This window comes from Peromyscus eremicus, chromosome 6, assembly GCF_949786415.1.
Source record: "Peromyscus eremicus chromosome 6, PerEre_H2_v1, whole genome shotgun sequence".
Lineage (NCBI taxonomy): Eukaryota > Metazoa > Chordata > Mammalia > Rodentia > Cricetidae > Peromyscus > Peromyscus eremicus.
This window is the reverse complement of record NC_081421.1, coordinates 68,603,708-68,631,065: the sequence shown is the minus strand read 5'-3', so window position 1 is coordinate 68,631,065 and position 27,358 is coordinate 68,603,708. Positions and strand designations below refer to the sequence as shown.

The 27,358-nt window shown below is 45.3% G+C and overlaps 1 protein-coding gene across 2 annotated transcripts in view; it reads left to right on the top strand.

Moving 5' to 3' along the window:
• Gabpb2 (GA binding protein transcription factor subunit beta 2) overlaps positions 1 to 26,251 on the top strand; it is a 34,990-nt gene extending 8,739 nt beyond the window's left edge. For both annotated transcript variants that reach the window (XM_059265837.1, XM_059265836.1), the window contains exons 2-8: positions 3,908 to 4,047; positions 5,977 to 6,144; positions 6,689 to 6,883; positions 12,421 to 12,571; positions 23,025 to 23,210; positions 25,235 to 25,368; positions 25,560 to 26,251. In XM_059265837.1, the coding sequence (XP_059121820.1) occupies positions 3,940 to 4,047; positions 5,977 to 6,144; positions 6,689 to 6,883; positions 12,421 to 12,571; positions 23,025 to 23,210; positions 25,235 to 25,368; positions 25,560 to 25,865 (1,248 nt within the window). In that variant the 5' untranslated portion in view covers positions 3,908 to 3,939 and the 3' untranslated portion in view covers positions 25,866 to 26,251. The remainder of the gene's footprint in view (positions 1 to 3,907; positions 4,048 to 5,976; positions 6,145 to 6,688; positions 6,884 to 12,420; positions 12,572 to 23,024; positions 23,211 to 25,234; positions 25,369 to 25,559) is intronic.
• Positions 26,252 to 27,358: the final 1,107 nt, after the last annotated feature.

Here is a 27,358-nt window from a genome sequence, read left to right as displayed (position 1 = left end):
GAAACCACTCAGAACTACAAAAGGCAAAGCCTCGGAGAAAATGTCTAAGGGCCAGGCTTTCTCAAGAGCCTAATACTAAGTGCACCTCATTCCTCTGCTTCACCACATCGAGGAGAAATGACAGCAACAGATTAAAGTCCCTGGCCGGGCGGCTGTAGCACACATCTTTAATCCCAGCACTCAGGAGGCAGAGGCAGGTGGATCTCTGTGAGGTCAAGGCCAGCCTGGTCTACAGAGTGAGTCTCAGAGACAGCCAGGGTTTTGTAGAGAGATCCTGTCTTGAAAGAAAGAAGCCTCTGGAATAAAGTGACCCTAGCAGCTGCTGGTACCATTCAGCCTTTCCTCTCCATTGGCAGTGAGTGGATGACTGTTTTCTCCTGGCCATGGCTTGCCAAAATTGTTACCATACGTGTTAGGGTCAGAGCTTGGGCCTTAGCATCCCTAACAAGCGAGGCTTGGCCACCCATCCTCAAATATGTCAATTAAATTCACCATTACTAATGAAAAGCAGAAAAGTATTTTTCAGTGTGGCCACACTGGAAAGAGATCCAGTGACACCGTCTGTTTGGGGTTCTGACATACATGAATTTTAGATTGATAGAAGGTGTGTATGCATAACTAACCACTCCTGGTCAAGGTGTGGCCCCAACTACTGTCATTGGCTCCTGGCTCCGGCAAGGTGGTCTGACAAGTTGTGAGGACTATGAGATCTTTCTGAGGTGACAACTTCCTCCGCCTGGCACCTGGGCTCAGCCTTTTCCTTCTCCCCAAATGAGATTCCGGGGGAGTTCCAGTGCAGTCCATTGTCTGTAGTCTGACAGCAGAGGAGGGGCACTGGTCTTTTTAGACTCTCTTGTGGGGATAGTTGCGCAGGAGTCGCAGGCGTGAGCCAGCAGGTCTGGCCACACCTAGCTGTTTTAATAGCTTTTCCAGCTGATGGTAGGTATTCTTTGATGCTACACCTAAGCTTGGCAAGTAGTCATTTTTTTGTGGTCCGTACAGCCTCATGCATGCTAGACAAGCACTCTGTCATGTGTTAACGTTGCTCACAAGACATGCGGTCATTTCTCAAAAGTCAGTTGCAAGATTGATCATTTAGCTCGGTAATACCTGGGGTTTTGTCCTCTGCACCAGGAAAAAAAATAGTTGCAAGGGCTGAAGAGATGGCTCAGCAGTTTAAAGTATTGGGTGCTCTTCCTGTGGACATAGGTTCGATTCCCAGAACCCACATGGCAGCTCACAACCACCTGTCACTTCAGTTCCAGGTGGTCTGGTGTACTTTTCTGACCTCCAGAGGTCACTGCATGCAGGTGGTACACAGACACACATGTAGACAAAAGCAGTCATACACAAATAATTTTTAAAATAATACAAGAAATCTGAAGCCATACCAAAAGAATTTTTGTGCTGTGTACCTTAAAAACAATTGTCTGCCTTATACTTTTATTTTTGGCTGTACTGGGACTTGAACCTAGAACCTTGCACATAGTAAAGAAGTGTTCTACTACTGAGCTGTTTTTTACTATTGAATTTGTGGCAAGTCTTACTAAATTACCCAAACTATGCTTGAATTCATATTATAGTCCAGATAGGCCTTGAACTTTTGCATCATCGTGCTCAAATTAAGCCCAGGGCTTTGGAATACTAAGCAACCCTCTTTGAAATGAGCTCTCTTCTAGCCTTTGACTTGTTTTTTGAAATAGGAGTCTCATGATATAGTCCAGGTTGGTCTCAAACTTGGAATCTTCCTGTTGCAGCCTCCAAGAAACCGGAATTACTGCAATTACAGGCCTTTGCCTGGTGCGTGTGTGGAGGTCAGAGGACAGCTTTCTAGAGATACTTCTCTCCTTTTACCACGTGGATCCTGGGATCAAACTCAGGTTGTCAGACTTCGGAGGTGGCTCATAGGTGACTTCTGCCAAGCCTGATGACCTGAGTGGACAGAGAGAACCAACTCCTGCAAGCTGTTCTCTAACACACACACACACACACACACATACACACACACACACACACACAAAAGAGACAGAGACAGAGAGAGCAGGAGAGAGAATGAAAAAATAAATGTAGACTGGCCCTCCTGTAGCCCAGGCCTGCCTAGAACTCACTGTGGAGCTGAAGCTGACTGCTTCTCATCCACCTGCCTCCACTCCTTGATCCTAGTGTTACAGTGTGTACTGCTTTCAGGGCAAGGACTGTCTTCAATAGCACCTACCTTCCCTGCTTAAAGCACATGGCAGTGAATACAGTAAGTTTATTTCACAATTTGTTTTGGGCAAAGGCAACAGCAATTATACCCTCTGTGATATTTTCACTATCATTGCAAATGCTAAGATGCTTGAAAAAAAAGTCAAATGATACCTTAGTATTATAGCAAAAATAGTTTGGACCACATGGATCCCTGTAAGGTTATTTAGTATGGCTCAGGAGCCATAAACCACATTTTTGAACTGCTGTCCTAAGCAAATCACTGGCTAGTGGGATTTTTTTCTTGCATGCTGCCTGTGGTAATGCTCGCACATAATCTCAGTACCTGGGAAGTGAAGACTGGAGGATCAGGAGTTGAAGGTCATCCTCAGCTACATGATGAATTAAAAGTCAGCTTGGGCTACCAGAGTTTCTGTCTCAAAAAAAAAAGTTTGCTCTCTGTAAACGTTGATTGGCATTATATCATTTTGCCATAGCTGGAAAACAAAAAGATTAACAGCTGCAATTCATTTTTTAAAAGATGCTTCTTAGTAGGGAAACTGAAAACTCCCTAGAGTGGGAGGGTTCCCAGAGAGGACTGCTTCCATGTGCCCTGCCCAGTGTTCTGTTTAAAGTATTTCATTTATTGTTGTTGCTTGTGTAGGATGCATGTCCTCTGCATGCATACAGAGGACAGCTTATAGTCAGAATCAGTTCTCTCCTCCTACCAAGGATTCTCGGGGGTAGGACTCAGGTCATCTGGCTTTTATGGAAAGCGCTTTGGCCTGCTGAGCCATCTCACAAGCCCTGCCTGGTGCCTTTTATGTCTTCCAGAGGGATTGGCTTGAGACCGAGGCAGACCTTAACTGAAATTGGTCATTTTTGAGCTCATCAAAGGCTGAGTCAATGAGGAGTCTATACACCCTGTACTGAAACGATTAGGCCTTACTCATCCAATCCACTCGTGTGCTACAGGCCCTGTGTTTTTTTTTGTTTGTTTTTTTTTTCAGAGCTGAGGACTGAATCCAGGGCCTTGCGCTTGCTAGGCAAGCGCTCTACCACTGAGCTAAATCCCCAACCCCTACAGGCCCTGTGTTAAGGGGAATTAACTCAAACTTTCTGTCAAGCAGCAGTTTCACAGAGAGGTACCCTTGTGCCTTGCCTAGAAATCAGGGTGCAGATTTTGAAATGTGTTCTTTAAAATTCTATTCCACCACTAAGTCTGGTGATGAAAACCTATAGTCCCGCTACTTGGGAAGTTGAGGCAGGAAGATACAGGTTCAAGGCCTACCTGAGCTGTGGTGTGAGTTTCACACCAGCCTGAGCAATTTATCTAGGTCCCTCTCAGAATAAAAAAGGGCAGGTGTGGTGACACTAGCCTGTAATCCTAGCACTTGGGAGTGGAGTCAGAAAGATCAAAAGTTCCGAGACTGTCCTTAGCTACATAGCAAATTTGAGGTCAGTGTAGGCTACATGAGCACCTGTCCGCCAGACACAGACATCTTGTGAACACATTTCACTGTGGTTTTGGTGGTATGTGTCGATAGCTAAGCATATAGGGTGTGGAGGAAGGAAGATTTTTGAGTTCGATGCTTTCATGGGCTACATAGTGAGTTACAGGCCAGCCTGGACTGCATGACAAAACCATGTCTTAGAGAAAACAAACAAAAAGCAAGAAGACGTCTTACAGACAACTGCTTTCCTTGTGTTCACATTGCAGCTACCTGGATACCGTGGTTCCTATGCATAAAGATGTCTCTGGTGGATCTGGGGAAGAGGCTGCTAGAAGCTGCAAGGAAAGGCCAAGATGATGAAGTGAGGACACTGATGGCGAACGGGGCCCCGTTCACCACAGACTGGGTACGTTTACTGGAAGGCCCCAGTTGGCTCCGGTCGCGCCTTAACCTGCCCTAAGGCTGAGCAGGCGGGGTTCCCTCTCCTGGGTCCTTCCCTACGAGGACTTGATTTGTGCCGCCTGTTGACTGCATCCCCTTAGTTTTCCAGTGTGAAAGTTACCTGTCAGTATATAGTGTATTGTAAGCTGGTAAACGGTGGGAATTTTTTCCCTTTTATTCTCTATATTTTTATTTGCAGTTGTGATGGTGTCCTAGAACTTGGGAGGCAGAGGCAGGAAGACCTCTGAGTTTGAGACCATCCTGGTGTACATAGCAAGCTCCAAGACAGCCAAAGCTACATGAGATCCTTTCTCAAAAAACAAACTGAAAAAACTCCCCAAAGTTGTCCACTGACTTTCACACATATATACTTGTGTGTGTACATGCATACACATACATGCAAATAAATCTTACAAATACCAAGCATAGTTGTATACGTCTTTCTGTTTGTTTGTTTTTGTAACAATCCTAGATGTCCTGAAACTTGCTTCGTAGTAGACCAGGCTGGCCTCAAACTCACAGAAATCCTGAGTGTTGGGATTAAAGGCATGGTAGCACCACTGCCAGATAGTTAGATACATCTTTAATCCCAGCACTTGGGAGGTAGGAACAGGAGGATTAACCATGGCTTGAAGACTGTCACAGGGGAAAAAAGGTGCAGGGGACAGGTGGTAGTGGTGGCGCACGCCTTTAATCCCAGCACTCAGGAGGCAGAGGCAGGTGGATCTCTGTGAGTTTGAGGCCAGCCTGGTCTTCAGGGCGAGTTCCAAGACAGGCTCCAAAGCTACACAGAGAAACCCTGTTCTGCCTGCACACCAGAAGAGGACACCACATCTCATTATAAATAATTGTGAGCCACCATGTGGTTGCTGGGAATTGAACTCAGGACCTGTGGAAGAGCAGCCAGTTTACTCTTAACCTCTGAGACATCTCTCTAGCCTGTGTTCACAGATATTCTACACATTGGCTGATGTTAACAATTTTTATGATGGAGTGATGATTATTGTAGTATGATTAATTCATAACTTCAGGGTCCAACTGGTTCTCTTTTTATTTGTTTATTTGTTTGTTTGTTTTAAGACAGGGTCTCTCAATGAAGCCCTGGCTGTCCTGGGCTTCCATCTCACAGAGATCTGCCCACCTGTGCCTTCCAGGTGCTGAGACTAAAGGCACATGCCACCATACCCAGCTCAGAATACTCGTTGTTTGTTTGTTTGTTTGTTTTTTCAAGACAAGGTTTCTCTGTGTAGCTCTGGCTGTCCTGGAACTCACTTTGTAGACGAGGCTGGACTTGAACTCACAGAGATCCACCTGCCTCTGCCTCGAAAGTCCTGGGACTAAAGGCATACCCAACCACCACCCAGTTTAGAATACTCTTTTTGATACCAAAAAAAACCCAAAAAACTATCTTGTAAGCCATGCTTAAAATCTCATCCTTTAGTGAGTCTTACCCAGTAAATCTGCCTGACTTAAAATCATTATACCTTACATTTATTTAATTTGTGGCCCCTTTAACTGCCCATTAACATATTAATTTTATGTATTTTTATTATTTTTAATTATGTATATATGTGTATGTCTATGTAGGCATATGTGCATGTGAGTACAGGTATCCTAGGAAACTAGGGTGTTGGATCACCTGCAGCTAGAATAACAGCTGTAAATTACATAACATGGGTGCTGGGAACTGAACTCAGTGCTCTTAACCACTGAGTTATCTCCAGCCCCAGTATATTTATTTTTAAATTTTATTATTTATTCTGTCTTATCTGACCAGTAAGATTCTTTCTCTAAGGATGAATACTATAGGATTCATTTCTTGTTCATATATCTCTATCCAGAAATGATATAGTTCTACACACAGTAGAATTAATTGAGTATTATTTTCCCACAGCTTGGAACATCACCTCTTCACCTTGCAGCCCAGTATGGTCATTATTCCACAGCAGAAGTGCTCCTTCGAGCAGGCGTTAGCAGGGATGCCCGGACCAAAGTGGACAGGACCCCTTTACATATGGCTGCAGCTGATGGACATGCACACATCGTGGAGCTGCTTGTTAGGGTAAAGCAAGACTAGTGGTGGGACTATGCTGTAAAACAGACGTTCGCCTCCCATAGCTTTTCTTAAATAGTGGTAGGAAAGACTTGAGAGTCGATGGTCATTAAGTTGCATCTCTATTTATTTATTTATTTAGATTAATTTATTCATGAAAATTGTGTTTCAAGAGTTGTGAAGATGAGTTTGTTTTTTAAAGGCTAAACAGATTTTATGATTTTTCTTCATTCCTTTTCTGTAGGTGTTCTCTGTACTTGTGCCTATTTTTTTTTCAGGCCCTACTCAGCTTTCTGCTAATAAATGCAACAAAATCTGTTCCTTCGCCCTTCCTCAACCATCTGTTAGAATTTCCCAGTGATGTCCTTAGCAGACCCACTCATTGAAAGCATAATGTCTCCGCATTCAGGCGGACTTGAGAAATGTTTTTAACTTTTCATAGTCCTTAAGTGAGTCTAGTCCTAAAGTGAAGTCTCCCTGTTGTACTAGGATCTTATGCCTGAGCTCCTGTAACCAACAGCTACTGAAAAGTTGGTTTTTTTTTTTCTGACAGAGTGGTGCGGATGTGAATGCCAAGGACATGCTGAAGATGACGGCCTTGCACTGGGCCACAGAGCACCACCACCGAGACGTTGTTGAATTACTTATCAAATATGGAGCCGATGTCCACGCTTTTAGCAAATTTGATAAGTCTGCCTTTGACATAGCACTGGAGAAAAACAATCCTGAGATTCTTGTCATCCTTCAGGTACAGTTCCTTTATATTCCCCAAAGTACGCTTCAACTTACAGATTATTTTGAGAGAGCTGAATTAAAACAGAATTTTCCCCATTTTATTAAAATAGCACTTCTAGCCTGCCTCACTCATGTGACTCTGTATTAGCAGCTCTCTTACACACACCCCTAGTGGAGACAGGGTCTCAAGTAGCCCAGGGTGATCTCAAATTTTATATGTAGCTAAAGATGACTCTTGATCCTCCTGCCTCTGCCTCCCGTATGCTAGACTTACAGACTGTACTGTTGTGCCTGGCCTTTGTTCTGAGACAGCCTCCCTGTGAAGCTAAAGCTGCCCTCTCTAAGCAGGCCTGCACTTAGTTGTTGTTTTTAAAGGATTTTAGAACGTCCTGAATCGTTCCTGGTAAGTAGAGAAGAATATTTTCAAAATACTCAGTGCTGACATCGCAGAGCAGAACTCTACAAACCTTTTCTTGTCCTGAGAGTTGCCCAATTTGTGAATAATTTTTTTTTCTTCTAAAAATGAATTAAATGGAAAAATGCAGCCAGAACAGGAAGAACATCTATTTGACTATCTGTGGTGATACTGTGTTCCCCAAAATATTGTGCACCCTAATAAACTTATCTGGGGTCAGAGAACAGAACAGCCACTAGATATAGATCCCAAAAAATGGTGACACCACACGCCTTTAATCCTAGCATTCCAGAGGCAGAAATCCATCTGGATCTCTGTGAGTTCAAAGCCATACTGGAAACAGCCAGGCATGGTAACGAGAGCCTTTAATCCCAGGAAGTGATGGCAGGAAGCAGAAAGGTATTTAAGGCATGAGGACGAGGAACTAGAGCCTGGTTAAGCTTTTAGGCTTTTGAGCAGCAATTCAGCTGAGATGCATTTGGATGAGGACTAGGCGGCTTCCAGTCTGAGGAAACAAGATCAGCTGAGGAATTGGCAAGGTGAGATTGGATGTGGCTTGTTCTGTCTCTCTGATCTTTCAACATTCACCCCAATACCTGGCTCCAGGTTTGTTTTTATTGATAAGACTTTTTAAGATTCATGCTACAACTATCCATTGTTTTCTCTCCATTAAAACGTCCATTTCTAGTTAAACTAAACTAAAAGTCACGGCTGGGCACTTTGATCCCAGCATTTGGTAGATCTACTGTCTCTCCCTACTGAGTCTGAGTTCTAGGTCACTTTGGTCCACAGAGCAAGTTCCAGTCCAACAAGGGCTACATGGTGAGACCTGTCTCAAGAAAAGAAAGGAAAAAAGAATTGTTGCTGCTGGAGATGCGGCTCAGCAATCAAAAATACTTACCAGCAGGCAGTGGTGGTGTACACCTTTAATCCCAGTACTCGGGAGGCAGAGGCAGGTGGATCTCTGTGAGTTCAAGGCCAGCCTGGTCTACAGAGTGAGTTCTGGGACAGCTGGGACTGTTACACAGAGAACCTGTTTTGAAAAACCAAAAATAAAGAAATAACAGAATACTTACCAGTCTTACAAAGGACCCAGGTTCATTTCCCAGCACCCACATAGGGAAGTTCACAACTGCCTAATTCCAGTTCCAGGGCCTCCCATATCCTCTTCTGCCCTCCATTGGCACCTGTGCACACAGGGTGCACATAAACTCATACAGCCACACACACACATATACACATATACACATTAAAAAGAAAATCATTTTAAATACGAGAGTCACTCTCCAGGACTGGGAGATAGCTTAGATGAGAAGGTGTGTCTTGTGAACATGAGGAACTGAGTTTGATCCCCAGAACCCATGCACAGAAGCCAGGTGTGGGCCCGTGAGGTGCTCAGCGGGTAAAGGCCATTGCTGCCACTTCTGACAGCCTGAGTTTAGTCCCTGGTACCCAACTCTAAGGAGAAACTCAACTCCTGCAAGTGTCTCCTGACCTGCTGTTGTGGGACACTTTTCCTGGGGACACACAACACACGCTGTCCACTCACTCCAGAAAGGGAGCCCATGACACCAAAGTAACCGTGTGTTGCACCAAAATCCAATTTGGTGAAGCAATGAGTTTTGATTGGGGTTATTAACAGAAGTGTGGATGAGGGGATCTCACAAGGATCAGGGATAACACAAAAGCAGCTCCATCACCAGAACACCCACCCCAGGGTGAAAGACTGCAGCCCTCTACCCAACTGTCCGGCACCTAACTCCACATTCCTAACGTCTCTTTATGGAGTGGTGGTCAGTCTCCACCCCAACAACTCTTCACTCCTTTTTACACTGTTGGTAGGCCCTCGAGAATCTTCCAGACCTCTGTTCTTCTCTGATATGTGGCTTTCTGCTGGTCAGCCTGTCCTTGCTTTCTGGAGCAGATGTTCCAGTTTAGAGGGAATGTTGCAAATCAGAGGAATTCATGCCTTAGAATTCATGCATGTGTGTGCCCTGGCACAGTAGTGCCACATGTACACACACAACAAAAAAATTGTAATTAAAACATTTGTAAAACAGCTGTGGAAACAGTGTGCCTATAATCTCAAAGTCGGGGAAGCAGAGAGCTTGCTGGCCAACCAGGCTTGCCTACTTGGTGAACTCCGGACCAGTGAGAGACCTTACCTCAGAAAAACAAGGGAGATAGCATCTGAGGAACAGCAGTAAAGGTTGTCCTCAGGCTGCTCCCTCCCACACATACACGTGCACACAGTCGCTGTCCAGTCAAGGTGGCACATGTCTGTATAATCCACCGTTACGGATTAGCTGTTGATAGGAGGAGTGGAGTTCAAACTCATCTTCAGCCACCTAGCCAGTTTAAGTCCCACCTGGACTACTTGAGACCCTGTCTCAAAAAAACAAAATCCAAACCAAGAAACAACCGCCCTACACCTGTGAAGTGTCTGTGTGATGCCTCAGTGTGTGTCTCCCCATACCCACACAGAGGGAAACAAACACCCAAATCTGAAAGGCAGAGGCCCTCACCTCCTCACCTCTCCACAAAGACACACACCCTTCACCTGTCCCTACAAAGACAGATCCTGAAGCCATCAAAAGTTAAATTCAGCCGGGCGGTGGTGATGCACGCCTTTAATCCCAGCACTTGGGAGGCAGAGCCAGGTGGATCTCTGTGAGTTCGAGGCCAACCTGGTCTACAGAGTGAGATCCAAGACAGGCACCAAAACTACACAGAGAAACCCTGTCTCGGGGGAAAAAAAAAAGTTTAAAAAAAAATTAAATTCAAACAAACAAATTAAATTTAGGGGATGACTTGGTGGGTGGGGCGTTTGCTGCCACGCCTGACAACCTGGTTCAGTCTCCAGAGCCCATGTGCTGGAAAGTGAAAAGTGACTGTGACCCTCATGTGTGTGTGCACACACACACTGACTAAAAACATGTAGAGCCAGGCTGGTGGCACATGCCTTTCATCCCAGCACTCAGGAGGCAGAAGCAGGCGGATCTCTGACTTCTAGTCTGGCCCAGTATGTATACTGAGTTCCCAAACAGAGCTGCACAGTGTCTTTTTTTGGAAGGGGAGTGTTTCAAAACAGGGTTTCTTTGTGTGACTCTGGCTGTCTTGGCTCTCGCTCTGTAGACCAGGCTAGCCTCGAACTCACAGAGATCTGCTTGCCTCTGCCTCCTGAGTGCTGGGATTAAAAGGTGTGTGCCACCACCATCCAGCTTACACAGAGAGTCTTAAAAAATAAAATAAATAAATTTAAAGGCGTGCAAATATTAATTGGATCAGTGAAATGGCTCAGGTAGAGACACCTGCCAAGTCTAGTGACCCGCGTTTGATTCCCTGGACCATGTGGTGTGAGGTGCCAGTGGTTTGCTGGCCTCCATACACACAAAGAAATGTGGTTAAAATTTTAAATTATATTCATTTTTCAGGAAAAAAAGTTACTCTATTCTAGAAAAAGCACAAACCAAAAACAGAGATATGAAATAACATGGAATGTTTAAAGAAAACTTGTAGTACGTATCTAGAGAATGAGCAGTGGGCCTGGAGTTTGGGAATGGCAGGTGCTCGGGAGTTATACATGTGGTCTTGTTACATGCCTAGTGAGGTAGTTTCTTATGTGGGCGATGGGACATAATAGAAGCTTTTTCTATTTTATTTTGTATTTTTTTTTTAAAGATTTATTTATTAATTATGTATACAGTGAGTGTTCAGCCTGCAGGCCAGAAGAGGGCACCAGATCTCATTGTAGATGGTTGTGAGCCACCATGTGGTTGCTGGGAATTGAACTCAGGACCTCTGGAAGAACAACCAGTGCTCTTAACCGCTGAGCCATCTCTCCAGCCCCTATTTTGTATGTTTTTAAGACGGTCTCCCTATATAGCCTAGTTTTCCTGGAAGTGGCTTTGTAGACCCAGGCTGTCCTTAAATTTACAGAAATCCATCTGCCTCTGCCTCCTGAGTGCTGGGATTAAAGCTGCACCACCACCCAAGGCCGAAGGTTTTTTGAGTGGGCGTTGAAAGATGATCTTATTGTGTGGCTCTGCTTTATCTGGTACTTGCTATATAGCCTGTGCTGACCTCAAACTCAAGGTAATCCTCCTGCCTCAGCTTCTGGAGTGCTGGGATTACAGGTTTGAACTGCCACATCTGAATTTAGAAACTCAAATCTGGGATTTGTGTGATTGTTTTAAGAAGTTAATTGGAGTTGGTACACACATTGGATGGAGAAGACAATGCGAAATAGCATGATTGCTCTCATCAGGCCAGGCCAGCCTGCCTGTGAGTGCTTCACTGTGGAAGCTGGAGAGGGTGCCAGTAGCAGATTGAAGAAAGAATTTTACAGTATCCGGGAATGAATAATCTGTTTCAATTGATTTCTTAGTCAAGGGATAATTCCATATGAAAAATAGCTGCTTGTGCATTCTCAGTTTTTGTTCGGTTTTCATGACATGCTTTTCCAAAGACTGGTTATTCTCCTTAACTTCCGGTTATTGTCCAGAGTCCTTTATAACTGGACTTTTTAGTAGTTGTGGTGTTTATAGAAAACTTGTGAGAGTGTAACTAAAAGATAAGCATCTTTTCACCCGGTGGAGCAGACATCCTCAGAAGCAAGAGTGTAGCATATGGAATTAGACTTGGAAATCTGCTACTCATTTACCTGCTTGTTATGTGTTCTCTGAGGGATTTCTTCAGTGGCAGAATGGAACAGGTTGTAGGCTGAAACCCTAGAGAATACTGTTCTCTGCAGGGATCTCCTGCTAGCACCTTGTCTTGCAGATAATTGATCACAGAATATCAGTGCTGCAAATTACCCCTTAGACTGTCCACACCAGTTCCTTCCCTTCTTTTTTTTTTTTTTTTCTTTTTTTCTCAAGTTTAAAAAAATGTAGAGAGGTTAAACGAAGCATGTAGAAAGAAGGCTTTGTGAATCGTGCACCTTTGCTTTCCCAAGCAGAAACAAGCTTGGGAAGCAAGCTCGTAGGTTGCTCGAGTTGGAGGGAAGCAGCGGTCTTAGCTCCCTGGACATTGTATACCAGGCTAGTTCTGCCCGATGGAGCTCTGCTGGGAGGGGCCGTTCAGTGACTGCGGCTGCTGAGGTTCTGACGGAAATGGCCTGCTTTGTTTGCTAGGAAGCAATGCAGAATCAGGTGGCCATCACCCCCGAGAGAGCCAACCCAGTGACTAACCCTGTGACTGTGACTGCTCCCTTCATCTTCACCTCTGGAGATGTCGTCAACCTCGCTAGCTTTGTTTCTTCAGCCAACACCAAAGCAACCTCAGGTAAAATCTGATAATGAGATCTATTTGAGGCTTAAAAATGAGCAGAATCTCATTTTCCTAGACATGAATGGTTATTCTGTCTGAAACCCACTCTTATAAAAAGTATTCCCTAAATAATGCTGGGATTAAAGGTCTGAGATAGAACACTTGCTGCATGTATAAGCCATACGCTGAACCTCCAATACCACAAATGCAAAAGTGAAGCTGTTTCTCAAACTCTTGTTTTTCAGTGTAGACGCTGAACTCGGGGCTCCCTCACACGCTGGGCTGTGCTCCCAGCCCGTTCTTTCCTTTCTCTGTTTGCTATTTGTTTGGTTTATTTAAGACAGCGTCTCACTGTAATGCAGGATGCTGGCCTTGGACTCGTTGTATAGCAGTCCTCTGCCTCAGCTTCCTAGTTGCTGGGATTATATACCACCATAGCCAGCTTTATGATAACTTTTAAAGCCAAGGCAAAATTTTTCTTTCTGGGAAAAGGAAGATTGAAGGGAATTATAGTCAAAGGATTATAAATGAACACAAAATATTCTACAGATTTATGTGTCAAAAAGTTGTGCCTCCAAAAAATTTTTTTTTTAAAAAAGAAAAGAAGGCCTACCTTGCCGGGCATGGTGGTACATGTCTAGAACTCCAGCACTCAGGAGGGGAGGCAGGAAGAGCATAGTTCAAGGTCAGTATCTGTTACATTAGGCCTTGTCTCAGAATCTAAGTGAGATGGTCCAGGCCTTTAATCTCGGCACCCAGGAGGCAGAGGCAGGGGAATTTTTCAGTCCCAAGCCAGCCTGGTCTACATAATAGACAAACGGTTGAGCAAACAACAGGAGTTATGCCTTGGGCTAAGACACAGCTTGGTTGTTGATGTGCTTGCCTAGCACGTGCAAAGCCCCGTCACTCCAGAGACCACTCGGTAGCACACACGTGATCCCAGCACAAAGAAGGCAGGCGGGCAGGCGCTGCAGAATCAGAAGTTCAAGGTCACCTTCAGGGTTCAAGGGTAATTCAAGGGGGAAAAAACTGTACCTGAATCTAAAATGGAAATATAAGTTTCTCAGTGTGGTACTGCTGAGGGAAATAATTAAATATTTTTAATTTAAAACAGAAACAAAGCTGGGCATTGTGGTGTGGGCCTTTAGTCCCAGCACTCCGGGAGCAGAGGCAGGTGGATCTCTGTGAATTCGAGGCTAGCCTGGTCTACAGAGTGAGTTCCAGGACAGCCAGGGCTATTACATAAAGAAACCCTGTCTTGAAAAACAAAAACAAACAAAAAAAAAGAAGTAATAACAACAATAAAAAAATCAACATAGAATAAATATAAAAGAGGCACATGTGATTATTTGAATAAAGTAAACATTCGTTCGTGAGCATGTATTTTGCTCTGTGTGTGTGTGTGTGTGTGTGTGTGTGTGTGGTTTTTGCTTGTTTTGTCTCATTATGTACTTTAAACTGGCTTATTTTAGCTCTCCATCACTGAGATTACACGTTTACACTATTCTGCTGAGTTTGGAAGATATATATATATATATCTTAATTATTATTGTTGTTGTTGTTATTTAAAGCAGGGGAAAATACTCAGTACCACTCATTTGACACCCACATGCTTTTGGAGGTGGAAGGATGGGAAGTGCTGAGACAGGTCTTGGAGCCTTGGATGGCGTTAAATTTGTAATCCTCCTGTCTCCACCTTCCCAGTGCTGTGATTACAGGTGTGTGCCACACACCTAGCCTGAGGCCTGCATATTTTAAACTCTAAAAAGGAGCAAATGAGCTTGTTTTCACCATTACCTTTTGTAAATATGTGTTTTGTGACAGAGGAAAGTGCATCCTCAAATAAATTTCCAATTCTTGACTTTTTTCTGTTTTTGACTTTTAAAAAAGTAAAAGGAAGGCTAGGTGTGATGGTGTGGTGACTTGACAGCTCTAATCAGAGCACCAGGGAGGCAGAGGCAAGATCTCTGTGAGTTTGAGACCAGTCTGTTCTACGCAGCAAATTCCAGGCCAGCAAGAGCTACACAGTGAGTCCCTCTTTCAAACAAACAATGCCCCCCCAAAAAAAAACAAACTAAATAGTAAAGTATAGTGATATTATATTTCTGTACTCCCAGCACTCAGAAAACGAAGACAGGAAGACTACCAAAAGTTTCAGGCCAGCCTGAGCTACATAATGAGAGTCTGTCTCAAATAAATAGAAAATGTATAACAGCAAATGATTAAAAATAAATAACTGGGCTGAGATGAGAATGTAGCTCACTGATACAGAACTTGCCTACCATGTACAGAACACTGGATTCAATCCTAGTACTTAAGAAAAAAAGGAGTAACTATATTCCCAAGCAAGCTGTAGAATACCAAAGGGAGGATCTTGAATGCATTACTTTTTGAGAGGCAGTGTGGTGAATAGATGTACAGAAACAGAATTCTGGGACTGGGACTAGACAAGGGGCTGGAGAGATGGTTCAGTGGTTAAGAGCACTGATTGCCCTTACAGAGGACCTGGGGTTGGGGCCCAGCGTTCTTTTTTTGGAGGGGGGTTTGTTTTTCAAGACAGGGTTTTTCTGGCTGTCCTGGAACTCTCTGTAGACCAGGCTGGCCTTGAACTCAGAGATCCACCTGCCTCTGCCTCCCAAGTGGGGGTTAAAGGCGTGCACCACCATCGCCACCTCCCAGCGGTGACTGACTAGTTTCTTTTCCTTGGGAAAACTCTCTTCCCCACCCCACCCCAGAGCTGAGGACCGAACCCAGAGCCTTGTACTTGCTAGGCTCTAACACTGAGCTAATCCCCAACCCCGGGAAAACTCTTAAGTCTTGTTTACTCGTCTATAAAATGGGACTATAATAGCCTATTTTATGAATTTGTTGAGATTTTGGTTTGATTTTTGTAGTTTTTCTTTCTTTCTTCTTTTTTTAAATAATTGTGTGAAACAGTCTCGTTCTGTAGTCTAGGCTAGTCTGGAACTTTCTATGCAGCCCAGCCTGGCCTCAAACTCTTGAGCTCCTGATCCCCCTGATTCTTCCTCCCTGTGGGCCCCCATGACAAGCTTGAGACCTTTAGTCGTGTCCGTTTATAGCGGGCCTTCAAAAACAACTGGTAAAGGAACTGAGGGCTAGAGTGGTGGTGTCTGAGCAGGAAGTCATGAGTTGGAAGTCTGGTGAGGTTTTGTAGTATGAATAAGGGTGACAGTGTTATACCCACCAGAGGGCAATAGTGGTCTCCATTTTAGACGCTATCTTCCTTTGGTCTTTTTTGGTTTTGTTTTTTTTGTTTTGTTTTTTTGTTTTGAGACAGGGTCTCTCTATATGGCCCTGGCTGTCCTGGAACTCACTACATAGATCAAGCTGACCTTGAATTCATAGAGATCTGCCCTCCTCTGCCTCCTGAGCACTGGGATTTTTTTTCAGACAGGGTTTCTCTATATAGTCCTGGCTGTTCTGGAACTCACTCTGTAGACAAGGCTGACCTGGAACTCATAGATCCACCTGCTTCTGCCTCCTGAGTCTGGGGATTAAAGGTGTGGACCACAACTGCCCAGATTTTAATAGACTTTCAATAGTCATTTTATATTACTTTGTCTTCAGCTAGCTAATTCAGAAACTCAGCTTAAATATACATATGCATGTAATCAGAACTGTTTATCCCTCTCTTTATTTTATGGTCTGGGCATTATTACCTAGAAAATTTTTTTTAATAATTCAAAAATTTTGGTCAGACTTGTCAGCTAAAGTCTGTAATCCTGTCTCTTCAGGAGGCTGAGGCAGGAGGATCAAAAATTCAAGAATGAGCCAGGTGTTTGTGGGGCGTTTACCCACCAACCCCACAGCTCCCAGAGTTTTCTTGAGTGCGAGCAGCAGGAAATATTAGATAGAAGGATTTATATTGCGGAGATAAACAGAACATAAAGGATAGCCTCGAGAGGGCCTGGAACCTTTTCCAACGGGCCCTGTCTCTGCCCCAGGGTATTTAAAGAGACGCTCAGCACAGCCAAGTGCAGACCATCTCAGACACCTGCACTCATACCCGTGGTCCTAATCATCCTCTATGCGGACCTGCTGGGTAAAGCCACGAGGAACCTGAAAACGGACTCCCACAGGCGTTGGTGGCGCACGCGTTTAATCCCAGCACTTGGGAGGCAGAGGCAGGCGGATCTCTGTGAGTTCGAGGCCAGCCTGGTCTACAGAGCGAGATCCAGGACAGGCACCAAAACTACACAGAGAAAACCCTGTCTTGAAACAAAACAACAACAACAAAAAAATTCAAGAATGGGGCCCACAAATGGCTCAGTGGGTAAAGCATATGCTGTGTGAGCTTGATGACCTGAGTTTGATTCCCCAGAACCCACATGGAGGTGGCAGACCCAGCACTTGGGAGTCAGATGCAGGCAGATCTCTTTATTTTGAGGCCATCCTCGTCTACATACCAAGTTCCAGGATAGTCAAGGCTACATTGAGAGATCCTGTCTGAAAAAAAATTTAAATGAACTAAAAAAATAAAGTATCAATATTCTCTAGAAGAGCAGCTAGTGCTCTTCACCACTGAACATCTCTCAGGCCCCTTATTCCTTTTGACAACAGGGTCTTACACCATAGCTTAAGCCAACCTGTTACTTAGTGTAGGCCAGGCTGGCCTTGAATTCCTGGTAGTCGTCCGCCTTAGCTTCCTGACTTGTGGGTTACAGGTATGAGACACCATGCTAGCTTCAGGTTCTGACATTCTCCTAAATGTGTTCTGATGCTTTGATTTCTATAAACTGCTGTGGGTGTGGTGGTATATACCTATAATCACCGCACTCTGGGGAGTCAAGACGGGATGATGGAAAGTTCAAAGCCAGCCGAGGGGCTGGGGTAATAGCTCAGTCAGTAAAGTACTTGTCTTACAAGCACGAGGACCTGAGTTCCATCCCCAGGACCCACAGAAAAAAATACAGGCATGTTGCCTTATCCTTGAAATCCCAGCAGCACTGGACAGGTAGGACCAAAACAGGCAGATTCTTGGGCTTGCTAGCTGGGCAGCCTAGCCTACTTGGTGAGCTCCTGAGAGAACTCCTAAGCCAGTGAGAGAGCCTGTCTCCAAGTGAACAATCCCTAAAGAACAATACCCAGGGTTGCCCTCTGCCCTCATGGTACACACACACTCTCACATACACAACCAACCTGAACAACATAACTAGACTGTCTCAAGGTTACAGCAAACTTATCCGTGTTCTAAATGGATAATAAGATGCTACTAAGCCAGGTAATTCTAGTTACTGGAGAGATTAAAGCGGAGGGTTGAGTTCAGGCCTGCCTAGATTACCAAGTGAGTTCAAGGAGGCCTGATCAACTTGTTGAGATCCTGTCTCAAAAAGCAGAAAGAGTGAAGGATGCCAGGACGTTAAGACCGAGATTGTTCCTTGAAGCCACAAGTTTTATTTAGTGCCACGAAGAGACAGAGAACAGCCTGCTGTCAGCTTTGAGGTGAGTTCAGGCCCCAGCACTGAAGACAGACAGCACTGTGGGCTCTGATTTTCTCTCTTTAGGCTGCAGAATGAGACTGTCTCAAACAGGAGGCTGGAGAGATGGGTCAGCAGTTAAGAGTGCTTATTCCTCTTGCAAAGGATCTGGGTTCTGTTCTCAGCACCCACATCAGAAGACTCAGAACTGCCTGTTGTAACTGCAGTTCCAGGGGATTCAGTGTCCTCTGGCCTCTGAGGGTACCTGCACACATGTGGTGCACATAACACACATATATGCATAAGTAGTTTTTTTAACCTAGCAAATTAGACGTGTTTTGATTGCTAATGACTTGATAGCCCCGTATGTTCCAACCCCCATGAAGGACTCCCTGGTGGCAGGACCATTGCTTCATTGTAGAGTATTGCTTAGCAAGCACAGAGAACCCGGGTTTGATATCCAGTATGACCCCAACAGGAACAAAATGTATCTAAAACTTGGTTAATCATTGTCTCACTTGGGGAGGATTTGTGAGTTCTTACATTAGCCTTGCTGTGTCAGGCTAAAAGATAAGAAAAAAACGGGGACCTAACAGAACATTCTGGAATAACAGGCAGCTGAGTCTTCCATGTATGGTCATTAGCAGGACACAAGGTCCTGGGCATTAGCACTGCCTGGCTCATGCCACTCAGCTCTCCAGATGCTTCATGACATCACTGTCCACCCTCATCCCCTGCCCAAGTCATTGGTCCAAAGTTTTGGGGGTTGGTTTGTTTGTTTTTTTGGTTTTTCGAGAAAGGGTTTCCTTTGTGTAGCTTTGCGCCTTTCCTGGAACTCACTTGGTAGCCCAGGCTGGCCTCGAACTCACAGAGATCCACCTGCCTCTGCCTCTCGAGTGCTGGGATTAAAGGCATGCGCCACTACCGCCCGGTGGTTTGTTTGTTTTTAGATATAGAAGCCAGGCTTGGTGGCGCACTCCTTTAATCCCACCCAGTACTGGGGAGCCAGAGGCAGGAGGATTTCTGAGTTCCAGGACAGCCAGGGCTACGTAGAGGAACCCTGCCCACTCCCCCACCCCCCAAAAAAGATTTGGAGCTGTGAAGAATACTGTGCAAACAATCTACCTTTTAAAATAAAGTTGATCAAGCCGGGCGGTGGTGGCGCACGCCTTTAATCCCAGCACTCGGGAGGCAGAGCCAGGCGGATCTCTGTGAGTTTGAGGCCAGCCTGGTCTCCAAAGCGAGTTCCAGGAAAGGCGCAAAGCTACACAAGAGAAACCCTGTCTCGAAAAACCAAAAAAAAAAAAAATAAAAAAAAAATAAAGTTGATCCCCTACATGATGCCTGCAGTCCCAGCCCTTGAAAGCCTAAGGCAAGAGGATCTGGGCTTTACAATGGCTCTCCCCCACCCCACACACAAACAAAGGAGGCCAGCCTAGCCTGATCAGGAAACCTCAGGTCCCAGTGAGAGACCCTATTTCAGAGAACAAGATGGCCACTTCCTGGGTAACAGCATCTGAGGCTGACCTCCACCTTCCACATGAACATAATATATACAAACAAGTATGCCAGCCGGCTGAAGGCTGCACTCTAGGTACTGCCCAGCCCACTGTCCTCTTGCAATGTATTCGACAAACTATTCTTCCTCTAAAAATGTAATTATACATGTAAATAAATAAGCGTGTGTGTGTGTGTGTGTGTGTGTGTGTGTGTGTGTGTCTTTCTTTTTAAGACAGTCTCATTTAGCTTGGGCTGGCCTGGAACTTTCGATCCTCCAGCCTCTACTTTCTGAGTACCAGGTTTACAGGTGTGTGCCCCAAAGTCTGCTGGGAAGAGAAACCAGGGCTCCAGCCCGGTGGTGGGGCCACACGCCTTTAATCCCAGCACTTAGGGGGCAGAGGCAGCAGATCTCTGAGAGAAACAAAAACAAATAAAACTTAAGGTTTCGAGAGATTTGTTTCCTTGAGACAGATTTTTACTCTGTAACTTGAGATGACCTTAGACTTGTAGTGATCCTTCTGCCTCCGCTCTGGAGTGCTGGGACCACAGGTATGCTCCATCACTACATCAAGCTTCAAAACTTGAGGCTCTTAAGCATAGTTGCTCTAAAAGGTCAGTCTGTCTCTGTCCTGCTGATGAACATCGGGACAGCACAAAGGTCAGGAGGAGCGTTGTCCCCTCAGCACGCTCCGCTTGTGAGAGGCAGGCGGGCTTTGTAAGCCTGCTTCTGAGGAGGCCTGGAAGATCAGCCTTGGGAGTGCGTGCCGTCAAGGTCTTGGTGGGTCCTGATGCTGCCATTGGAGGTGGCCAGAGCGCAGAGAAATGAGAGGAATGCAGCGGCCCTGTGCCAAGCACGTTAATCCACTGTCATGGAAAACATTGTAAAAGACATGGTAACACTTGTCTATGTAGTGGGGGGGGTGGAACATGTGGAAGCAAGCGCATGTGGAATCAGCAGACAGGTTGAAAGAGGCGGCTCCCTCCTTCCACATGTGGGTTCTGGGGCTCGTCAGGCCTGGCAGCCAGCACCTGTCCCTGCTGAGCCCTCTCATTAGCCCCCTAAATTTTTTAACATAATTGGATTAAATCCATTTGGATTAGGGAACAAATTAAGAATTAAGAAGTAAAAAGCCAAGGGTTTGATTTCCTTTGCCTCTCTTCTTCCTGTTGGACCTTTTTCCTTTTTTCAAGAGATTAGGTGCCCCCCATGTCTTAGCATTCCGTTTCTCAAATCTCACCACCTCAGTACTGTCCACACTTGCAGCCCTCACTCAGGCATCAACTCCCTTCTCCAGCTCACACAGAGAAATAGGCAGGTGGTGGAGGTCTGCTGGTGAATTCAATTTCTTTTGTTATTAAATCTCCAACAGTTCCAAATTATATTAAATAGCAAAGAATTTTGCTGAGCATAGTGATGCACTCCTTTAATCCCAGCACTCAGGAGGCAGAGGCAGACAAATCTCTTTGAGTTCAAGGCCAGCCTGGTCTACAGAGCGAGTTCTAGCACTACACAGAGACAAGGTCTCCAAATAAATAAATAAATAAATAAAGATATACTTGGATATGTACAAGAGAGGTGTGGCGGTGTATCAGGAGAACCCTACTATGGTACACTTACCCTTACTGTTACTTATGTTCTCCAGGTCACTAGTGTCCTCATCTAGAATGGTGGTTGTGCTAGATTTCTACCGTAACATTCAGAGTTGGTGGTTTCTTTGGGTATGGATCATTGGAGTGTTTTGTTGTTTCGGAATTAGGGTTTCATGACTCTCACCTCCTGCTTCCCTTACCTCTACCTCCCAAGTACTAGGATTACAGATGCACGCTACCACACCCAGCTTATTCTTCCTTTCTGTGAGGTGCGAACAGTTCATTTTCACTGAGCCTCCTTGCTGTGTCTCCTATGGATGGGATAGCCTAGCTCCACTTCTGCAGAGTGACTTCTCGGTGACTTCCGCTCTGTGACTCCTGTTACAAAGCTCAGGAGTGGCAGGGATTGCTTCCCCTGGCAGTGCTTGGCCTAGGGGATAGTGACCGACCGACTGACCGATGTCAAGTGCGCTCATACGTGTAAATCTCAGAAAAGGACCTGGCGCCTGGCGAGCAGTCTGTAGTGCAGCTCTTGTTCACGTGTCGGGGAGGAGCCACCTCCATGCAGCTTGTCTGTTCACCTTTGGTTATTTGCCGTGGTGTTTTATTAGTGCCTGTTAAAGGTCCCCATAGTCTTAAGTTAGCTATACTAATTTACAGCTATTGTTGTTCTTCAAGTTCATACATTTATTTAGACTTTCAAGATGATGCCTAAAAAAAGGATTCTAAGATTTGGGGGAAATAGAACTTATCATAAACTGTAGGAGAAGTCCCAGTGCTCATTAGCCTGTTAAAGCTGGTGATACTGACCCCAAAACAAAAGTTTCACACACACACACACACACACACACACACACACACACACACACTCACTCAGGGTGAGTGTTTGCCTAGCTTTCACAAGGTCCTGGATTCTATCACCAGTGCCATATAAGTCAGGCATGGTGGCTCACTCTTGAAATCCTAGTACTTGTGAGGTAAAAGCAGGGGGATCAAGGGTTCAAGATCACCCTCCGCTCCACTGTGAATTTAAGGCCAGCCTGGACTACCCACCCCACCGCCCCTAAAAAGTATATGTATAGCTTTGTTTTCTTTGAGATGGGGTCTCATGTAGCCTAGGCTGGCCTCAAACTGCATATGTAGTTTAGAACTTGAGATCCTCCTGCCTTTGCCTCCCAAATAATAGGATTTTACTCATGCCCCACCATAACTGGAAAGTTAAGTGTATTTGATCTAGCATTTCAAAATGTATTTATGCATAGGACCTATCTTTTTTTGTTATTTGGGAGGTTTGTTTTGTTTTGTTTTGTTTTCTGTTTTGTTTCTTGGACAGAATCTCACTACATAGCCCAGGCTGGCCTAGAACTCATGGCGATTCTCCCTCCTCAGCCTCCTGAGGGTTGTGAGTACAGCGTATGTTGCCAACTGCGCCCTAGAACCTCCCTTTGAACATTATTAACATCTCAGTGAGGATATTTTTAGGAAATACTGTCCAACAGCATCCCTGTGTTCTTTTCTCCTGACTTACTGTTCATTAAAGCTTTTCTGGACAGTCATTGTTGCTCAGTCCTATAATCCTGGTACTTAGGAGACTGAGGCACGCTGAGCCTGCTTGGGGACAAAGTAAGGCCCTATCTCAAAAAAATGAACCAAAAAGCCAGGTGGTGGTGGCGCATGCCTTTAATCCCAGCACTCGGGAAGCAGAGGCAGGAGGATCTCTGTGAGTTCAAGGCCAGCCTGGGCTACAGAGTGAGTTCCAGGAAAGGCGCAAAGCTACACAGAGAAACCCTGTCTCAAAAAAACAAAACAAAACAAAACAAAAAAATCAACCAAAAAAAAAATTTTTTTTCAAAAATACTTGTAGTATTTCAAAGAGAATGATGAAACTTGTAATTTTTTTTATAAACTTGACATATTAAATTCACTGTTGTTATCTCTAGCTAATTTAGAGGAAATCGAAGAAGGAAATTCACTTGACTCCTCGATCCAGCAAGTGGTGGGGAGTGGAGGCCAGAGGGTCATCACCATAGTGACTGATGGAGTCCCTCTGGGTAATATTCAAACCTCCATCCCTACTGGAGGCATTGGCCAGCCCTTCATTGTAACTATGCAAGACGGACAGCAAGGTAAGTTCTATCTAGTAGACGGTCGCTTATTTAAAGATATTTCAGATACATCATATTCTCCTAAGAATGAGACAGTAAGAAAGACAGGTTGCAGGCGTGGGAGGAAGGCTCGAGAATGATAGAGGAAGCTCTTAGAAGAAACAGTTACCAGGTTACATAGGCCAGTTTAATTTCCCTAACAGATACACACTTGTGAGTAAAAATGAACGGTCTTAAACTACATATGTGGCACATGCCTGTGGTCACAGCACATGGGATGCTATGACACCTTGGGCTACACAGAGAGACAATCACAAAGAATACACAGATAAATAAAAATGAAAACCACACTGGGCACAGGTCAGGAGCTCAGCACTGGGGAGACAGAGGCCGGAGCATGGCTGCAAGTTCCAGACCAGCCTGATCTACATAGTGAGTTCAGGGCCAAGCAGGCCTGCAGAGTGAAACAGTATTTCACAAAACAGGCTGAAGAGATAACTCAGTTTGAGAGGCTTGTCTACCATGCAAGAGAGTGCCCATCCACAAGTCAAGGAGAAACCCAGCCACTCCTTGGTCAAGCCTCCAGAAAATAGACTTGTAAGGCTGTAGGCACTGTCGTGTTTTGAAATGACAGCTCTAGCGTCTGTAAAGGAGGGTACCACTGCATGTACTGTTTCCATGTACAGGGAAGGTAGTCTAGGGGTCGCTCCATGTATCCACTCATCCTTTGCAGTCTGACTCGGTGCAATCTGACTTTAATCCCAATGTCTGTTCCCTTTGGGGTCTTTGAATCCTTTTGTAGTCTGATAGCCTAGAGCTCAGAGTTTTCTGTACTTTTCTGTCAGAATCTCCTGCATAAGTGAGGTATGATGGCTCCTCCCTGTAACCTCTGCACTCAAGAGGCTGAGGCAAGAAGATGGCTCTTAATTGCTACCATTCTAGTCCCGTTTTATTATTTAAAAGAAAAATAGTTTTTTGGGCAAGGTCTTAGTCTGTACATCAAGCTGGCCTCAAACTCACTTGTAACCTAGGGGGACGCCGGACTCAAAGCCATCTTCCTACCTCGTTTCCTGGGCACTGGAATTTTAAGTGTGAGCCACCACCCTCTACTTCATTTTGATTTTTTTTTTTTTTTCCTTTTGAAACAGTATCTCTCATAGCACAAGCTGGTCTCAAACTCACTTAGTAGCCAGAGATAACCTTGAATTCCTGATCCTCTTGCCTTCTCCCAAATGCTAGGATTACAAGGCATCATGGCAGGCTCAGATTTTGACTCTGTCTCTCTGTCTCTCTCTGTCTCTGTCTCTCTCTATCTGTCTCTCTCTCTCTTCTTTTTCTTTCTCCCTCCTTCCCTCCCTCCCTTCCTTCCTTCCTTTCTGTCTTTCTTTGTGTGTGTGTGTGTGTGTGTGTGTGTGTGTGTGTGTGTGTGTGTGTGTGTAGAGGTCTGGCTGCGTATCTTTGGCTGCCTGGTGCTCACTTTGTAGACCAGGGCAGCACAGACTTGAAGCTGGTCTTCTCTTCTCCCTCAGCCTCTTGAATGTGGAAATCACAGGCACGTACCACCATGTTTGGCTAAGCCAAAGGTCTTTGTCTTAAGAACCTGAGGCCTGCATGGTCTCTGAGCTGCGGTTCCGTCTTCCCTGGGTTCTGCTTCTTTTCTGGTTCTTTTTGTGGGGCTTCACCTTATCTTTTGACTTCAGACTCTGTGTTTTCATTGTTTTTGGTTTTGCTTTTTGAGACAGGGCTACAGAAAGCCCTGCTGTTGACCAGGCTGAGCTTGAATTCAGAGTTCTGCCTGCCTCTGCCTCCTGAGCATGGGGACTAAGGGTGTGCAGCCCCCAGCTAAATATTCTAAGCCTAAAGAGATATCACAAACAGTGTATGGGGGATGGGTATAACCTGGTGGTAGAACACTTCTCTGGCATACAAGAAGCCATGCTAAAAATAGTAATAATATTAAGTTCACCTTTTCCCAGTTAAAATCAAACAAGACTTCTCTGGATAGTGTGTGCTCATTTTCTCCATTGGTGTGTTTTGGCTCGTAGTTCTGACTGTGCCTGCTGGTCAGGTTGCAGAGGAGACAATAATTGAAGAGGAAGAAGAAGAAGAAGAAGAGAAGTTGCCACTGGCCAAGAGACCAAGGATGGCAGAGATGACCGACAGTGTTGAGGAAAGCAAGGTGAGGAGAATTCTTCCCGTGAGAGGGTGAGAAGGAAAGGCAGCCATGGCCAGGGCCTCTCCGTCTGTTGTCTCCCGGCTGTAGACTGTTAGCAGGGTTCTCACTGTGGCCAGGGCCTCTCCGTCTGTTGTCTCCGGCTGTAGACTGTTAGCGGGGGGGTTCTCACTGTGGCCACGTTGTTTGCTCTGCAGGAAGGCAGTGAGCGAGAGTTACTGCAGCAGCAGCTCCAGGAGGCCAACCGAAGAGCCCAGGAATACAGACACCAGCTTCTCAAGAAAGAGCAGGAGGCAGAGCAGTACCGACTCAAGCTGGAGGCTATGGCCCGGCAGCAGCAGCAACCCAACGGAGTGGATTTCACCGTGGTGGAGGAGGTAGCGGAGGTGGATGCTGTAGTAGTGACAGAAGGGGAAGTGGAAGAGAGAGCGGCGGAAGTGATGAAGTCGGGAAGGACCGCAGAGCCTCACACTAGTGTTTCCATAGAAACGGTTCCATCCTAACACGCCAAGGCCACAACTTACACTCGTTCATCTTATCCTTTTTAAGAAGAAAAGACAGAGGGCAAGCATTGTGTACCAATTAAGACTGCCCTTAAGAAGGTAACAATAGCAGGGCCCAGTGCCTGGGCCCAGGAAGGCTGTGTGTGCAGCTGGAAAACTAAATTCAGAGCCACCTTAGGGATCTAAGGGACCAAAGGACCAGGACCAAAACTCTCAAGTCACATCATTGCTTTAAACAGAGTACTGGGCATTGCGGGTTGATTTTTTTTTTTAAATGCTTAACTTTATATCAAAAGATTTTAAAATAATACTTGTAATACATATACACCAAGAGCCTTTAATAATTATAACTGAGATTTTCAAGTGACCTGAAATTTGCCTTAGATTTATGAAACTAATATGGTTGTAGGAAGCCTCCTCTTGAGAAGGAGTGAAAGACACCCTACATTCCTTTCTTTCTTTTCCTTTTTTTTGGGGGGTGGGGGGGGCACGGCAGGGGGAGGTTTGAGGCAGGGTGTTTCACTGTGTAGCCCTGGCTGTCCTGGAACCCACTCTGTAGACCAGGCTGGCCTCGAACTCACAGATCTACCTGCCTCTGCTTCCCCAGTGCTGGGATTAAAGGTGTGCGCCACCACTGCCTGACTAAATATACCATACATTGCTAAGAGCGGGCCCACAAGCTGTCCCTAGTTAATTCACTGAAAAGGAATCTATAAGCAAGAATGGTAGTACATACCTGAAATGCCAGCACTCAGGAAGCTGAGACAAAGCTAATAAGTGTGAGGTCAGCATAAGCTAAAGAGACTCCTTCAGTGAAAGAGGGCCAGTGTGGTGGTGAACACCTTCAATCCCATCACTCAGGAGGTACAGACAGTCGGATCTCTGTGAGTTCTAGGCCAGTCTGGTCCATATATCAAGTTTCAGGTCAGCCAAGACTACATAGTGAGAACTCGTCTCCAGATAAAGCAAAACAAAATGCAAGAGGAGAGGTGGTTCAGTGGTTAGGAGTATTGCTGCTCTTCCAGAGAACCTGAGTTCCGCTCCCAGCACCCATATCAGGCTGCTCACAACTACGTGTACTTCCAGCTGCAGGGGATCAGATCCCCCTTTCTGACCTCTGTGAGCACCCACACACTTATACATATAAATAAAAATTGAAAAGTTAAGTAAGTTAGTTAAGTGCCAAGGTTCACACTTTGGGAACGTGGGGCAGGAAGATTGCCTTGAGTTTGAAGTGACTTACAGGTCAGCCTGGGCTACAGTGTGGGACCCTAATGCAAGAAGAGAAAATTAAATCAAGGGTGGTGGGGTATACCTCTGCCAGCAGCACTGAGGTGGTAGAGGAAGGTGCATCTCTGTGAGTTTGAGGCCAGCCTAGTCTACAGAGAGAGTTCTGGGATAGCCAGGGCTACATACAGAGACCCTGCCTCAAAAAGAAAGTAAGTTAGCAAAGAGAAGCTGACTTGATTGCCTGATAAATTGTATGTTCATAG